The sequence below is a fragment of the Protopterus annectens genome, chromosome 15.part0, assembly GCF_019279795.1.
Source record: "Protopterus annectens isolate FY-2018-M chromosome 15.part0, PAN1.0, whole genome shotgun sequence".
In the NCBI taxonomy this organism is placed as follows: domain Eukaryota; kingdom Metazoa; phylum Chordata; order Ceratodontiformes; family Protopteridae; genus Protopterus; species Protopterus annectens.
In genome coordinates, this window is record NC_056749.1 from 111,356,504 (window position 1) to 111,374,003 (window position 17,500).

Sequence of the window (17,500 nt, forward strand, 5' to 3'; positions counted from 1 at the left end):
CCTACAGGAGAGTAGATAACAGCAAACAAGATATTTGTGGGGTATGGGAAAAAGATTCTAGGCTAGCATTGGCGAATATTTTTAAACCTACAAATTTTGGATGTATGAATTTTGGAATAAAATTGAAAATTTTCTGTACACATTTCTTTCAGAACTTTGATGCACCTTCCTTTGATGATAGAAAACTGGAGGTGGTCGCAGTATTTGGCACTATTCAAATGGCTGTCTCCCGGGTCATGAACCTGCAGTACCACCGAATAAAACAGGTAAGCAGGTTCATAACAGTGTGACACCTTCCATTTCACTGCCAATCAGAAGGTTTTACTGAAAATATCCCACAATCAGGTACAAGGCAAAACAATATCAGAGAGAGCAAAAATACATTTAATTTTAAAAGTGTTGGTCACTGTACAGCTGTGTAATGTGAAAAAAAGTGAAACAGGCAAAGAATTGTTGGACTTGAATAAGCCGTCCAATACCTTAAGAATAATAAGGAATTTTAATAGTTAATTTGGTTGAATAAGTAACTGCTTTAGCATAGTACTTTCATTACTGAAGGGTTAAATTTTATGGAAAGGAGGGTGGTAAATGTTGAAAATATACATTCTACTTTGAAATGCTTCTGATTCTTACATTTTCCCATGTGGATGCTTTTTTAGGATAAGGGTATTAGGTCAAAATGGAGAGTGAAAATTAAACTGGCTCTACTAAGAAAGCATAAGGCACAAGGGGCAGACAGAGTACCTCTCTGGATTCTCAGGAATCTGTCCAGAGTGCTGGCAGACCTCTTGATGAAGATTTCCAACAGTTCACTGATCATCACAAAAGTGCTATTTCAGATTTAAAAAAAGTCAGAAATGGCGTCCAGTAATGCTCTCAAACATGTTTTTTTTTATGTGGGATGTTCCCCCTGAACTCTATCTTTTTTGTAGTCATGATCCTTGAACCCTATCCTTTTTTATAATATTGATGATCCCATTGCACCTTGGGAGAATGGATCACATAAAGAATGCAGAATTTGATCTTATGTGATTAAAATGTACATTGGGCAAACAGAACTTTCCTGCCAGCAAAAGAAATGCCACTGCGCTTTTACCTTTTTACAAGGAAAACTGTTTATATTTGCAAATTTACAATCATGTTGTTTAAGAAATGTTTTATATATATATATATTATACATTTTTCTAGAGATATTGTGACAGAGAATACAAATCTGAAATTAGAGAATCATGATGCTTTCCCTGTCTGCCTGCCTGTTACTGATGGCTATTGTTGTGTGATTTCATAGTGTCGGTCAGTAAAGATCTCAATTCTTGGAGATGAAGGTGTTCCTGTCCAAGTGGATGGAGAAGCATGGATTCAGCCTCCAGGAATAATCAAAATTCAGCACAAGAATAGAGCTCAGATGTTAACCAGGGACAGGGTAAGTTACTGTTAAAACTGCTAATTAAAAACATTCCTTTTTATTGAGAACCAGCAGTGTACTAGATGACACTGAAAATCCATTTCCATTTGTAGATTTTGTGGCAGTTGGGCAGAGAGGATAAAGGCTATGAAATGTTAACAAGTTTCATTCTGTAGTCCTGGGTTTGATTCCATCTGCCTCAGTTTATCTACTTTCTGACGCTGAACAAGTCATTCAGCCAGGTAGTGCACCTGGGTTAACCTTAAAAACAAACAGTTGTGTTTAAGGAGTTTACATGGTTTACATAGCTAACAACTGAAAACAATAAAATTGGTAGGTACATAATAATTGATTCATATCAGTAAGCAACAGTGCTACACTTTTGGGGGTGCTTAAGCAATGGAGTGCGTTATACACTGTTATTTTTGTGATACCCCATAGTAAGTAACTTGACAACAGAGATGACAATATGTGCATATACATTTGTTTTGTTTTGTGTGTTCAAGCTTCTGCGGTAAGTATTTTAGTTCATTTCCATTTCTTTAGCACTTACTGTAGAATAACTAGCCCATCAATCTTTCACGTCAGCTACAGCATGTCTGTTTACTGTATTGCCTGTGTGTAGTCAGTACCACTGTACTGTAATGTTTGTAGCTATTTTGCAATTCACTCCACTAAAAATGCACTATGCTCGTCTTGGTTATTCTGGACAACAGATATAAATAAATGAATTAAATTAAGCAGATGGCCATTAGATAACATAGTGGTTAAGCAGTTTCTGGATTCCAGATGCATGTTGTGTGACGGTGAGTAAGCCACTTAACCAGCGTGGTGCCCTTGGATTTCCTTCTACAAAAATGGTCAGTTTGTCTTAACCTGGGTGATAAAAAGGCATCATGTGATATTTGTTGAATAGTGCTTTTTTGCTGACTGACTTGAATATAGTTAGTAGAAATGTTTGTGTTACATAATTTAGTAAGTAATCAATGTTGTGACTTGTGGTTATATAACTGTAAAATAATGTCTGATGAATACTCAGACTTATCAACTAGCATAGAATTTGGAGTCACTGCAACATGTAACAAAGAAAATATGGTGAGTAGGAAACATCGTGGCAAACAGGAATATTAAGGCATAGGGAGATATCACAGCTGGCTTCAGAATACAAACTAATAGAAGGTAGCTCACTTTGTGCTATAGGAGGACAGAGCCCCGGCTGAGACCCAAGTGACCTCAGATCAATTAGTGACACAGGCACTGTAGGAGCCAGCTGGGGTGGGTGGGAATGTGTGGCTCATGCTGGGTCACCCATTCAGGATAAAGGGGATGATCTGGTCTGCTGCAATGCTGAAAGATGGAACAGGACAGATGTCGTGATGCACAGTACAAAATGCTAAGGTGCATGTGCCACCCAAGCAGTGTTTGCTGTAGGGGATTAGGTGCATGCGCAGAAGGAGACGTGAATTAGTAGGCCTGGGATTATGGGAGAACACGTGCCCTAAGCTGACACATGGAAGGGGATACAGAAAACTCTGCAGGATGAAGCCCATGATTTATAGCCTTTGGTTAACACACACACACACACACACACACACACACACACACACACACACACGCACACACACACACACACACACACACACACACACCTATCTCGCTCCCTCTCTATCACTGCTAACTCATGGCGTTTTGACTTTGACATCTCTAACCCCATTTCATCTTAGTTAAAAAATAGATTAAGGAGGTGTAAACCCAACTTTGAATACTAAACTCCCTTCTGGGCTATGACAGAGCATGTCTATAGTTGGTATCTCTTCTAGTCTTGTCCCCATCCTTCTGTCAGTCTCAAGCCTTTCTCTCCTGCTACTAGCACGAGTCAGTAAGTTTGTAATGTATTTCTTCCTTGGGGTATATTGACCACTGCAACGGGTAATACTTTTTAGGATGTTCTATCCCGGCATATCTCCAATCACACTTATCTCGCTCCCTCTCTATCACTGCTAACTCATGGCGTTTTGACTTTGACATCTCTAACCCCATTTCATCTTAGTTAAAAGATAGATTATGGAGGTGTAAACCCAACTTTGAATACTAAACTCCCTTCTGGGCTATGACAGAGCATGTCTATAGTTGGTATCTCTTCTAGTCTTGTCCCCATCCTTCTGTCAGTCTCAAGTCTTTCTCTCCTGCGTACTACTAGCATGAGTCAGTAAGTTTGTAATGTATTCCTTCCTTGGGGTATATTGACCACTGCAACAGGTAATACTTTTTAGGATGTTCTATCCCGGCATATCTCCAAAAAAAATCAATGGTTTAGCAGTTTTGTCTTTATAAAGAAGCCATCCTCAGAACCATCAATGAAAGTACCACACCCCCTTTTTTCAACCATTTGTTAAGTAACATCCAATGAAATCATGCCTCAGCATATATGTCATTTTGATGTAATAAAAAGAAACATTTAATTTAAATTATAAATCATAGAAATATAACATAATTTTAAAACATTTTAAATTAAAAAAACCTTCATAAATATACATTTGTTAAACACAAGAAGCTTTCCTCTTTAGTTCACTGGAGATTGATGTTATATTGAGATGATTTTAAAATGTAATCTAACCATTGATTTTTTAATTTATACGAATCTTAATAAATATTTTTGGTGCATCGAGAGGACTGTGGTGCTGAACTAGTGGTAGTAGTGGTTATTGTTGTAACTTAGGAAAGAGATGCTTAGAAAGACTGGGGTGGCAGAAATCAGGGCTGTTAGCATCAGTGTTGAGGCTATATGTTTTCTGGGTGCATTAATATGGAAAGATTTTGCTTTGTACAGAACTCCTAGTTTTTGATGCGTCTTTTTTATTACTTGAGATATATGGTGATCAAATTTCACTTGGTCATCACTGATGACACCAAGTAATTTTGTGTGATCTACCAGTTCAATTATGCTGTTGTTGCTGGAGGTAATAATGACTGGGGTGTATTAACTACAGAGTTGTTTCCGCGTACAGAGCATTAGTTTTGCTTTTTTAGGGTTGAGAAATAGTAGTGCATTATCTAGCCAAGTTTCAATGGGAGAAAATGACTACTGAGTCTTATCTCCCCTTGTCCATTCTGCCAATCCCCCCTGTCCACCTCATTTAGCACATATCCTTCTCCTGCCTTCCTGTTGTCCATCATTTCCACCCAGCCGTCCCACACTCCAGACCCCATGCCATCTTCCTGCACTCATATCCAGGCTGAGAGAGTAATGAAGGGGCATAGCCTGATCACCACTCTCAGGGGTGAGGGTGTTGCTGCAAATGCTCAGGTGCACATTACAAGCATGATTTCCTTGGCAGTGACCAGGGAAGCTGCCTACAGTATTTCCCTATAGAGGAGCTGGGTACTCATGCTGGCTTATGGCCCTTACAGAAGTGACTACCCAGCACAAAATGTGCCCATTTTGTGCCCAACCCCAGAGTCCTATAAACTTCAAAGTTTAGTAGGGTTAGGGATTTTATGAAAAAATATCCCCAATGGTTGTGTGCATGATAATGATTTGCATGACTGGGTCTCACTCACAGCGTGGAGAAGGACCAGCTGATACCGGAGGTTTGATGGGCAGCAGGCAGCAGGTATTAGCAAGGGTAAGACAAAAAGCCATGGTGCTCTTTTCCACATATTCATAGGCAACTAAACAGCAGGCAAACAATTTATGTGGGTTTTCATTTTCTTTTTTGTTAACCGAGCTGTTCAAAAGTTAAAAAAGACAGACTGAAATTAGCTTCTAAAACAAATATGAATTTAAATGTACTGTCTATTTACTGACCTGTTTCATTCAGACAATAAATACTAAAGGGATTAGCTTGAAAGCAGGCTGTGGTTTAAGATGGAGAGTGAACCTTAGCTTCTGTCTGGAAGTTCCAAAGTTTTTGTATTAGATCCCTTCAGATCCTCAACATGTCACCGTGTGTCAGTATTCATTTAAAGAAGTTTTATTCAGATTAGCCCATTCATCGTACAGACTTTATTAGATTAAGAAAAATTTCTACATTATAAAGTTTTCATTTATTAGACTTACAATGTCCACTGACTGCATAACTTCATATGTTATAATCTGTGTTTAAATGGAGGATTTCAGAAGATTCATCTACCAGTCTGGTTCTTCGTTGTTTTAGTTTGACTTCATGTTAGGGCTGCCTCTCAGAAGGCTGTTGGGGTGACAGCAGGCCCTGTCATGATTTTGTTAGTCCCTGTTTCCATCATTTGTAAACTGGCTTTGCTAATAGAATGTAGCAGGGCCCGCAGCTGCCCATGTCTGCATATCATTTGCGACCAGCTGTAGCATCAGCAACTGCTGTCATTAACACTGATTTTTCCAGAACAAACAGCAGAAAAAGTAAGCTGTGCAGTGAGTCATGTTGCGTAATGTTGTTTAGGCTGCTGGCTAAGATCCCTTTGAATTTCATTTCCTGAGATATATATATTCAATTTTTGCCATGTTAAGAATTTTGTCACATAAAGATATTATACTTAACTTGTTCCTATTGAAAGCTGTACATGTGGATTGGCATTTGGTACAAGACTACTGTGGCTTCTATGTTTTAGCACTATTACATTACGCCAACCTTTCTTACATTTGTATTTGTTAATAACAGGCATTTGAGACGACTTTAAAGTCTTGGGAGGATAAGCGAAAGTGTGGCAACTACCCTGTGAGACCCCGCCTGAACTCTCAGCAGTCCATGGAATATCTTACTGAAGAGGAGTATAACCAGATGTGGCAGTTCAGACTCACAATAGAGGTTCTCACTGACAGGTAACACAACTTTTGAGGCAATAAATGTACACTTTTAATTATTTTGTTCATCTGAGTACAAGAATGGCACAGTCAAAATGAATTTACTAAGGGGATGTGATCGTAACACCCCTAGACATCTAAGGGTGTACTATAGTATTCTTAAATGTGTCTAGACTTCATCTACTAGAGTCCACACATGCAGCAGACAGTTCTTACTGTAAATTTGTGACACTGGGGAGCACTGGACAGGTGCCAAGAAGGATAACATAAGCAAACAGATGCAATCTGAGGCCAAACTAAGAACAGGCTGTATTTAGTTAGGCCTAACAGTATTTTCAAATTACCTTTAGAAAAATTATAAGAAAATTGACTACATATTTGCTTGATGTATTACTGAACACAACAAATGTTTTATTTTTCTGCATTAATAACTACACATCTTGCATAAGAAAAATATTAACCACAACTTGGATGGTGAAATCACTGCCATTAACATTCTGGTCAGTTGTTATGAGACACACTGTGTCCCTCTCACCAGGCTGAGTTAGGAGAAAGTCATGGTCAGTTTCTTATCAGGGCCAAGATCCACCATATTACACATGCAGTCAGATCAGTGAAACGCAAGTACCAATATGACTCAGTCATAGTCCATGTGGGTGTAAATGACCTGAGACATACCTTCCTAGACTACATGAAAAGAGACATCATGGAGCTCTCAGAATATGTGTCACAGGCTGGTGTGAGTCTAGCTTAGAGTAGCATTCTATCTTTTCCAAGAATTATGCCAAAATACGAGCAGAAGATGGTTGACTTTAATAAGCGGCTTAATTTCTGATGTCATTCTAAGTGGGTGCAATATTTGTCATGATGGAAGGAGATGGTCAGCAGACCATGCTGCTTGCCAGGAATGGTCTGCACCTCTCCCCTCAAGGCTTTTAAATATTAGTTCCAACATAGCAAATCAAACTCAAGAAAATCTAAAAGTGTTAGCACTCTGAACAAGAAACTCCATTCCCTGCAAACTCTCCTGACCCTAGATAATACTGGTGGCTGTGCAGTCATTGAGACATGGTTTAAAACTGTGGAGGGCACCCCAACAGTGCAAGGCTGTAATACCGTCCATACATGTACACCAGCTACTACACAGGCAGGAACTAAAGGTGGTGTCCCAATTTACATAAAAAAATAAATATGCCTCAAAGCTTGCTAAACAGGGCAATACACTTGAGCTTCTCCGTGTTCAAATCACTATAGGCAAAATCTCATACCACTTTGTTGCAAGTTGTAGGTCCCTTGCTATGTCCCAGGAAGCCCATAACACATGTTTAAGTTTACTAGAAACACTTATCCTCCAAGCCAGTACCATATTCATGGGTGACTTCAATGACCCCACTATCAACTGTTAATTATATATGACCAAGTGTATGGGCGCAGAGATTCCTGGATTTTGTAAACACAAACTCCGTGACTATGGGCATAAGCATACTGGATCTGGTCGTCACTAACATGGGACAGGCCAGCACACCCCCTAGTGTAATATCTTCTCTGGTAAGATGAGACTATAGAATAGTTTCCTTGGAAGTAAACATAAAACCATAAACCCTGAGAACACTGTTGTGTAAGCAGAACTGTTCACAGAAACCCTATACAAGCATGTTAACTGCTACAGAGAGGCAGCTGTACACTCCAGGAATAAATACAGAACTAGTTCAAAAAAGAAGCTACCCTTGTGGAATCACAACATCAACAGGTTGTGTAACAGGAAGAAGAAAATCATGGCAAAAATTAGGAGATGCAGTACCTGGCAGGATAAAAGCGATCTCATCAAAACAAACAAACAATTCAGAGGACAAATAAAGTCTAACAAAGCCAAATTTGAGGTAGATTTGGCCTCCCATGCGAAGGACAGGGCAGAGCCCCCCTGCCCTTCTTAGTAAGGGGTATTAACCCTAACCCTAGTGCTGCTCCTTCCAGCAGTCCTAACCCTAAACCATAATGTTAATAAAACCTTCCTGTAGCACTGCCACTATTCAGACAAATTTGAGGCTAGTGTTACAGGAGGGTTTAATTTTAATATCGGGAGAGGAAATAGTTTTCCTTTCTCAGTATAATTGTTTTCGGGGGGGTTTCAGTATTGTGTATAATTGAACTTATTTTGTTGATGTTTTACATTCAAAGTTAGGGCAGTTCTATCATGCACAATGCACCTATATATATATATATATATATATATATATATATATATATATATATATGTGTGTGTATATATATATATATATATATATATATATATATATATACACACATATATATGTGTGTGTTTGTGTGTGTGCATATATATATATATATATATATATATATGTGTGTGTGTGTGTGTGTGTGTGTGTGTGTGTGTGTGTGTGTGTGTGTGTGTATATATATATATATATATATATATATATATATATATATATATATATATATGGGTTACCCTTAGACACGGCAGAACATCAACAAATGAAGAGCTGAAGTTTCCCGCACAGTAAGTTACCATTTGGTCATCCACTTGAACTTTGCCCCGTAACCCCATGGTAGTGTGTTCTCGGAGTTGGAATATTAAGTTGGGGGGGGGTTTGAGGGGCAGGGCCCCCCACATTTGTGTATTCGGTTTAATAGCAGTTTTTCAATTCTGGATGGCCAAATGGTAACATACCATGCGGGAAACTTCGGCTCTTCATTTGTTGATGTTCTGCCATGTTGGAGAAGTGGAATTCGATGTAGTGGGCTGTCGACGTACTAAAGGTAACCCATATATATATATATATATATATATATATATATATATATATATATATATATATAATATAGAGTGAGAGATGGATAGATAGCTATAGATATTTATTTATTTTATTTTACATTTGTTGACCGGGAGTGTCTGAGCTAAAGCCCTTTTTCAGCAGAGGCCCGGGGAGAAAAGCTCCATCAGATGCCAAAAAATCTATACATAATAGTAAATAATTTACTAGAAGTTATAAGTTCTAAACAGATGTTGACAAAAAACATAGAAAATATAATAAACAGATGGATGAGCAACACATCACTTCTGTGTCTCTGCTCGACAGTGTCACAGGAAAATAACTTTCTTGGGTGGCGTAAGCCAGCAAACCTTGTTGGCTAGGCTTACGTAGGCCCTTGGGCCAATAGCCTAGTACCTACCTATGAACCTATGAACAGAAAAAATATAGTAAGTAAATAATTTGTATGTTAAATATATAAACTAATCTAAGATTCAGTAAGCACTGTAAAGCCCTTTTTCAGCAGAGGCCTGGGCAGAAAAGCTCCATCATGGGCCAAAACATGTATACATAATAGTAAGGAATTTACTAGAAGTTACAAGTTATAAACAGATGTTGACAAAAAACATAGAAAATATAATAAACAGATGGATGAGCAACAGAAAAAATATAGTAAGTAAATAATTTGTATGTTATATATATAAACTAATCTCAGCTTCAGTAAGCACTGTATAGCAATAGTTTGGCGGGTTGCATAAGAAAGTTTGCTAATTTATGGTTCAGTAGGCTAAGTATGAGGAAGGATTAGAAGGTTTCATAATAAAACATAAGATGCAAGTTGTTCAACGCTGCAAGTTGTGCATACTGATTTTTGTGAGATTAAGTGAAAGAGTAGTGTGTAAATCGATCTATATGTATATGTGTGTGTGTGTGTGTGTGTGTGTATTGAGAGAGAGAGAGAGAGAATATCTGTGATATTGGTATGTGGTGTTTAGAGTTTGAGTTTCTTGTACTTTTATATGTATATTTTTAGATTTTGCCTGGGAAAACTCAACAGACTTTCTTTGAAAATGGGTACTGCCAAAAGGACCTTTCCCAACAGAAAAGAGGCAAAGAAAGAGTTTTCTTTGTTCTTTGAAGTCTCCAATTGACTAGACAATGCTCATACCAATCTTGAAAGATCTCAGACACTCTTCATCTTTCCATGATAATGTTTAGTTTCTAAAAGAGATAGTTTTAACTTTTAAAAGGAACCCTGAGGAAATTTACAGGCAAGTTTGGCTTTAGTGAGCATTTTTAAATACAATGTTTTACTGTCTGCTGTAGCACACATCATAGTAACTCTTTACTTAATTCCAAGAAAGCAAGATATATGGAAGTGCTTCGGAAGTAGAGTCGTAGTCTTTAATAGGACTTGACTACACCAAGGGGAACTGAGCCGAACAGTTTAATGACGTGCACTGCTGCACTTAACCTGTGAATAGTTTACTGGGCACCTCTCAACCTCTTAGCCCAAGAAATCTGGATAAAGCCATAAATAATGGTGGCCAAAGGCCCAAAATTAGGGACACTTTTTAAAAATTGCTCTTACAAACTTAGAAAATTTATGAAATAGCAGGTGTTGCAACATCATAAATTTTCTGAAAGGTATGAAGTGTGAAACTCAAATATCTGTCTTATTTTCTGACTTCAACCCTCAATTATTTTCCAGTGATTTGCCAGAAAAACAGAATTTTTATGAGAAAAAGAACAAAAATATGAAGCAAAATCTGGACATTCCGCAAAAATCTGTACAGTTGAGAGATATGAGTCGGGGCAGAATGATGTTAAAATGGTAAAAGTGCAGGGCAAACAGTGTTCTCTAATGTGCTTCAAACTCCTTTCTCATCTTAGAGAAGCATGAGAGTAATCCTCATAAACGTGGACAAAACACTGCAGTATAACTGGTTTACAGCACAGCTGACCAGTTTAGTCCACTCTAGTTTATAGGATGTAGAACAACTGCCGTCCATATGAGATGGAAGTAATGTTTTTCACCAAAAGGAATCACATGAAGACAGACAGGGGGTACAGACAGTAACTGTTTCAGTACTGCTAAGTTTGTCTGCTAGATCAGCTGCTACCACTACAAGAACAAGACCCCAAATGTCCAGAAGTTTACAGAATGTTGTTGATTTTCCTATATGTTTGCCCTGTTCCTCATAAATATTTGGATTCTCTGATGAATCACTGAGGATTTCAGTCAATAATGCCAGATGTTAAAGTTTCGAGCTTCGCATTTCACAGAAAATGCATTTTGATTCAAAACTTGCTGATTTATTAACGTTTAAGCAAAATTTTAATACAGTTTAATAATTGTCCCTCATTTTGGGCTTTTGTCCCCAGTATTTCTAGGTTTTTCCAGAATTCTTCAGCAAAGAAGATGAGAGCATGCTCTTTAACTGCTGACAGTGGAGAAGCAGGTCTACTAGAAGATTCATCATTATATATCTTTTTATTATTATTTCATTTTTATGTCTTTTCCCTAAGTTTGAGTAGCTCTGTCTTATTCATGCACAGCCCAGAAAGGCTAACAGGATAACCAAACAGGAAAAGCCGAGAGAAGCCCTGCACAGTCTGGGTGTGGAGGTGACTTCTGTTGGTCTGACCTCAGCTCTGGAATTAATGACAGAAAATGTCTGCTGAGAATGGAATAGTATGAGCCCAATGTGGTTTTTAGCTTTACAGTGAGTGGTGAAATAAATATTATCAAACACAAAGTGTAGTGCTTTGATCTACTCCTACACTTGAGTACAGAATTCCAGATGTAAGCTGTTCTGTTTTATGTGTACTGCAGCTCACTTTGCAAGATCTGTTTGTGTTTCCTGAATAGTCTCCGTTTATCCTATAGTAACTTGCTTGTTTATCTTTTAATAGGATCCTTAATGCTGTGAAAAGCCACAAGGATATCGAACAGGAGCTGTCCCATGCAGTCAATACCTGCACGCAGGTTCTTAAGGAAACATTCGCCAACAGGTCCAGTATTCCTGAGGTAAGGGTCACCATCCTGTGTACCAGCAGCACCAACTTTCTCTATGTCAGAAAGGACAGTGGTATGTTGTGGTGAGTGCAGAGCAGAAATGGCAAGTCCAAGAACAAATGTGTGCAGACAGACATTCTTTCACAAAGTCTGGCTGCAACACGCACTAGTAGGAGACCCAAGCTACAGAGGAACTAGGATCACACAAAACATTCTCTTCTTACTAGTATGTACGCTTGGAAGACTTGCCATCATAGTAACACACAATAACAACACAGAGCAGGTGATCTTCCATACCCATTTCATCTCTTTCTCATTGGTGGTCTTATACTTCTCTCTCCTAATCCAAAAATCAATTAACTGGAAGCCAAAGAATCCAGAGGAATGAAACAAGCTTTAATTAAAATTGCTTAAAATAATACAAAAAGTTGACCACTTTCATCTCAGCAAAGTTAGACATCTTCAGAACTTTATGCTTCTCTCTCCTCCAAAGACAGAATTGCTGCAATGATACATGGTATATTATCAAACATGGTCTCTGTTTTTCTTTTTCGGTTTTATTTCACTGTATAGCATCAGTCATTCTATGTTTTTATTTGGCAAGTTTGCAGAATTTCATTTTCTTGTCTTCTGCGATAAGACTATTATACCTGCATGTGCCAAACAATTATTATTTTTTTCTTGGTTAGCTAGGCGGCTATCTGAACACAAGCAACACATTTTTAAGAAATGAAGCAAGCTAGATTTTAGAATTAAACATGTGAAAGTAAGGAATTTTTAGATCTATACAAAATTCAAGCCAATGTTTGTGTCTTTCGGCTTTTCCCGGTTAGGTGTCACCACAGCGGAACTCCGGTCCGCTAATGATTGGTAGTGGATTTTTTACGTACCGGGTTACCAGCCCTGACGCACAACCTTCAACGAAGGCACACCCCATTCATGTATGCCTCCACACAGAAGACGCTCTAGCTGAGAATCAAATGTGACAACGTCTTGCTATGAGGCGACAACGCTACCGCAGCACCACCACCGCAGTCCCCACAAAATTCAAGCCAATGTGAAAGTAAATAAGAGACACCCAGTGGTTGACTGGGAAATGATTATTTATCTTGTATTGTCAACTGCGGCTTCAAGGCACCACACAACTAACAAAGCAATGAATGAATTAGGTTAAGCCACAGCAAGCTATATAACATAAATCACTTATATCACAATCAGCCAATATGAATTTCATCTGTCCTCCAGGGAAATCTGTAAAACATATCTGTGGAAAAAGGGTTTTGTCTCATTGATATAGTTTTCAAAGAACTGCAACCCAGGTACCCTGTTCCATTGAACAGGTTTGAAACTGCAATTAATTTAACTCACATCAAAGCTGCATGTCCTCAGAATAGTTAATATTAGTTCATGAGGGTGTGGGGAGTCGCCTCTCACTTCTGAATGCAGTTTGGAGTGGATGTGATCATTTAAGCTTGCCTTGTTTTCATTTGCTGCATAGTGAACTGCTGACAGCTACTACTAGTCAGACAAAAAAAAAACATAGAACTACAGAATTCTATTTCTTTCTTTTTTTTTATTCCCTGCTTAATAAGTTTACATAAATGTATACTTAAATTTAACACATGGCAGTAGCATTTCGGAAATGCACAGTGCCTGAAACCGCTTTTATTGACAGCAATTTACTGTCAGAATCAAAAGTTTTCATTTTACCACTTAGGGAAACATTTTTTCACACAAACATCTGTATATTTTCAGAGGTTATAGGCTGTCCCTCAGCACCCTTAATTTAATACTTTATGTCCAAGATCACACAAGCTAGGAGAAATCAGGATCATTCAGTTTTGCAAGTAAGCTGAGTACCCCTGTTTTTTGTAGGAATGTGTCACTATATTTAATATATGTATCCCAAATGAAATTTACTAAAATGTGGATTCATAAAAGGAATTTTGTCAATCAGTATTTGGTAAGTATAATAAAATATCAAAAACAACAATTTTAGTACTTCCAAGATTATGCACACTGATCAACAGCATAACTTCAGCTCTCACAATGTGAAAACAGAAAATGAGAAAAATTACTTCTGTTTAAAATGTCTTTTGGTAAAATTTAGTTACTGGCTAGGAAGTGTACTGCCTGGATGACAGCAAAGAAGAAATTTAGAAAATGAGAAAAGAAGAAGAGAAAATGCTGTTTTCTGCAGCTGTTCAGCAAAAAAGGTTCAGCTTTGGTTCAAGAGAGGGCATCCAGTAATTTAGAGAAAAAAATAAAACAGTTTTACTCAGAAGTGATTAAATTAAATGAAACACTGAATGAATATATCAATTCAAACAACAAAAAGCTGGAAAAAGTAGAAGAAGCTTTAACTACTAGTCACTCAGATGAACTGATAATACTGCAAACATCATAAACTGACATGAAGAAAAAGATGGCCAAATATGAGATTTTTCAAAAACTGTTTAAAAAGCAGAAGAGTCAGAAGACCTGAGCTTTTTCTGCTGTACCAAACTGGAAGGAACACACTCTATTAATTTTATGAAAGCACAAATAAGCAACTAGACTGGTTTTCCACAGCAGAATGTATTAATTGAAAGGGCACATTAAGTATATACTCCAAATCTAGCCATGAGAAAGCAGCCAATACCTATATTAGTAAAGATGCAATCATACCAGCAAAAAGAGTTGATCCTGACAAACTTGTTGCAGAAGGACAAAGTATTAAAAAGTGGAGACAGCAGAGTGTTTGTAAAAAATGATTATTTACTGTACACCAGGCAGACGAGAAGCAAATTTATCCTGGTGATTAGGGAATATCGAGAGGCAGGTGTGAGATTCAAGCTGCTGTATCCAGCTGTTCTCAAAGTGTTTTCTCAGGGATGATCAAAGTCATTTTCTAACACCGAATAGGCTAAGGAGGAAATAAAAAAGTTTATCCTACAAAAAGTGAGTCAGCATGCAGAAGGGGACACTGCTTCTCATTCTCCTGATGGTAATGTTCATAGACTTTACCAGTGAAATCTTTTCCAATGTTACAAAGGAAAATGCTTGAGAGACAGAAAAAAGCATAGGAACCGACTAGAGAAATCAGCAGTACCTTGTATCTGGACCAGAGTCTGGTGTTGGGAAATGAAGATGAACAGGAAGAAGACCAGCAACTCTGAAATTAGTAAGTAAATGGAAGACTGTAAATATAAAAATATAAATATAAAAATAAATAAATAAATAAAATAAATAAATAAATAAATAATACTATATAAAGCATCTTATCACATTTGTGAAATATGACTTTGCAAGAAAAAAGTGGCTGAAAAACACTGGAGTTTTGTTCATAGGATCATAGGACATTACTAGGCTAATGGCCTTAGTTCCCATACAAGTCTAGTCAAGTTCTTACCCTTATTTCCATGATCAGCACCTATTGCCTCTGTCCAAGAGGGACACAGGTAGAACCCCCCTCCCCGGGGTGAATTTGCGGTCACCCATCCAATCATCTATATTGCATTTGAAGAGAGCCAGTGAGATGCTCTGTTTGACAAGAAGTGGGAGTCTGTTCCAAATGTGTGGTTGACTTCCTTAAAATTCTGGGTGGAGGCACAACAAACTAATGGGCACAGTATTTTTTCATATAAGGGGTGGCGTAAGCCACAAAAATTTGGGCTAGGCTTATAAATGCCTTAGGGCAGATAGCCTAGTATGAACCTATGACTGCAAAGCATATACTCAACTTTTTATCATTAATGTTTAGAAGAACACTAAAAGGGGGAATACTGACTGTAAGTAAAATAATTTCTGTTCTTATTAGTATTTGTATAAAACATTTCATGATATAAACTGCAAGTTATATACAGTTAAACAGTTTTTTATAGTGTGTAGTAAGGGGTATTTTAAACGTAGGGGAGTCTTTTCAGTGACTGTTGTATGTGTTAAAGATAATAAAGTAAACAAGTACTTTTTAATTGCAAAAAAGATAGGTTTTACAGAATAACAGCAAAAAAAAAGAAAGGCTGGACAAAAGCATGTTTGCTGTGCATATGCTGTGATCCTGGGATGCTGGGATGGGATGGGGTGTAAAAGTGCACTGATTATATTATATTTAGAATTAGGATATTTTCTCTTATTATTTTACAAGGATGGATGTCTAGACTACTACCTTTGGCTTAAGCTGTAAACAGTTGTTTTGAAAGCATGTAGACTTTGAAAATAAAACAAAATTATGAAAGCCATGAAAATGCCTAGTTTCTCACAGTTGCAAGGATTTGGGCTTGTATGTTTTGTGTTGGCAAATATTCAGTGGAGTCCAGATGTGTGCAGCTGAGGGCAGCTTTGCATTCTTTTTTTGAGTGAAATTTACAAGGACTCATTGCTGATTTCTTTTCCCTTGAGACAAGCTGTCTGCAGGTGCAAACAGTTAATCCTGAGAATTTTGAGTATTCTTTGCAGATGGAAATGCAAAATTTTAATGTGTAATGGCAAGAAATTCAGTAAAAAAATGTCTGAATTTATGGTAAGTGAATAAGACATAACAATCTCCCTTACAGCCTTAATACTTTAAAGCAGTTAGTAAAACAATGTATAATTTAGTTTTATTTAAAGATAGCCAGTGCACTTTTTCCTAAGGGTTAAAATTAATGTTTTCTAAAAGCAAACAAGCTCTTTTTCAGATCTGGGATGGAAAGAGAGATAAGAAAAGATCAGACAGCAACCTGTTTAAGTAGAAGCACAGGCTGAAGCTTGCACTTTAGCATGGGTAACCTTAATTTTAGGTTAGATAATGGCTGTAATTACAGCCATTGATTTGGGGCAATTGTTCCCTTCTGGAGGGTTAAACTTCAATCTTTGAATGTATACGTAGTTTTGTGTTTTTGTTCCGAGTTAATAGAGGATGGTGCTGTTTTGCATTTAATTTTTAGTTTGATAGTTTTCATTACAACAAAAAGTTTTGAAAAAAATGTGACAGGTTCAAATGGAGATAAGAAGAAACAACTGTACAAAAGATCAGCCTGCCAAATGTTAGTATGTGCATGTAACACGATATCTGGAAATACATGTTCAAAAAAACTGTCATGTGTAATAGGTGGGAACAGTAGCATTTTACCATGATGGCTATGGTGTCCATATTAACCTGGAACATGAATGGCCTTATGGGTATAGATAAAAGGGAAAGAGTATTACATTTTATTAAGAAATGAAGCGTGCAAATAGCAATGATGCAGGAGACATAGTTGGAAAGAAATGAGCATGTGAATTCAACAAAGAAAATATTTCAGAATGGATATTCAGCAGAACAGCAAGGGTAGAGGAAAAGGAGTATACCGAGGGAACTAAGCCGAATAGTTTAATGACCTGCACCACTAACCGCATTTAACCTGCAAGTAGTATATGGGGCAGAATGATCGTAAAATGCTCAAATTGCAGGACAAACAGGATTCACTAATGTGCTAGCGGAGCTCCAATAGTGATAGATGAGTAAAAAAGACAAAAATGGCAGATTTGTAGCAGTGACTGGCAAGGGAGGAGGATTAAAA

At 37.5% G+C, this 17,500-nt stretch overlaps 1 protein-coding gene across 3 annotated transcripts in view; it reads left to right on the forward strand.

The window, feature by feature from the left end:
• Positions 1-17,500, forward strand: part of LOC122789976 (diacylglycerol kinase delta-like) — a 1,345,205-nt gene that overhangs the window by 1,263,890 nt on the left and 63,815 nt on the right. For all 3 annotated transcript variants that reach the window (XM_044057484.1, XM_044057483.1, XM_044057482.1), the window contains 4 exons: positions 153-266; positions 1,289-1,423; positions 6,043-6,203; positions 11,876-11,990. In XM_044057484.1, the coding sequence (XP_043913419.1) occupies positions 153-266; positions 1,289-1,423; positions 6,043-6,203; positions 11,876-11,990 (525 nt within the window). The remainder of the gene's footprint in view (positions 1-152; positions 267-1,288; positions 1,424-6,042; positions 6,204-11,875; positions 11,991-17,500) is intronic.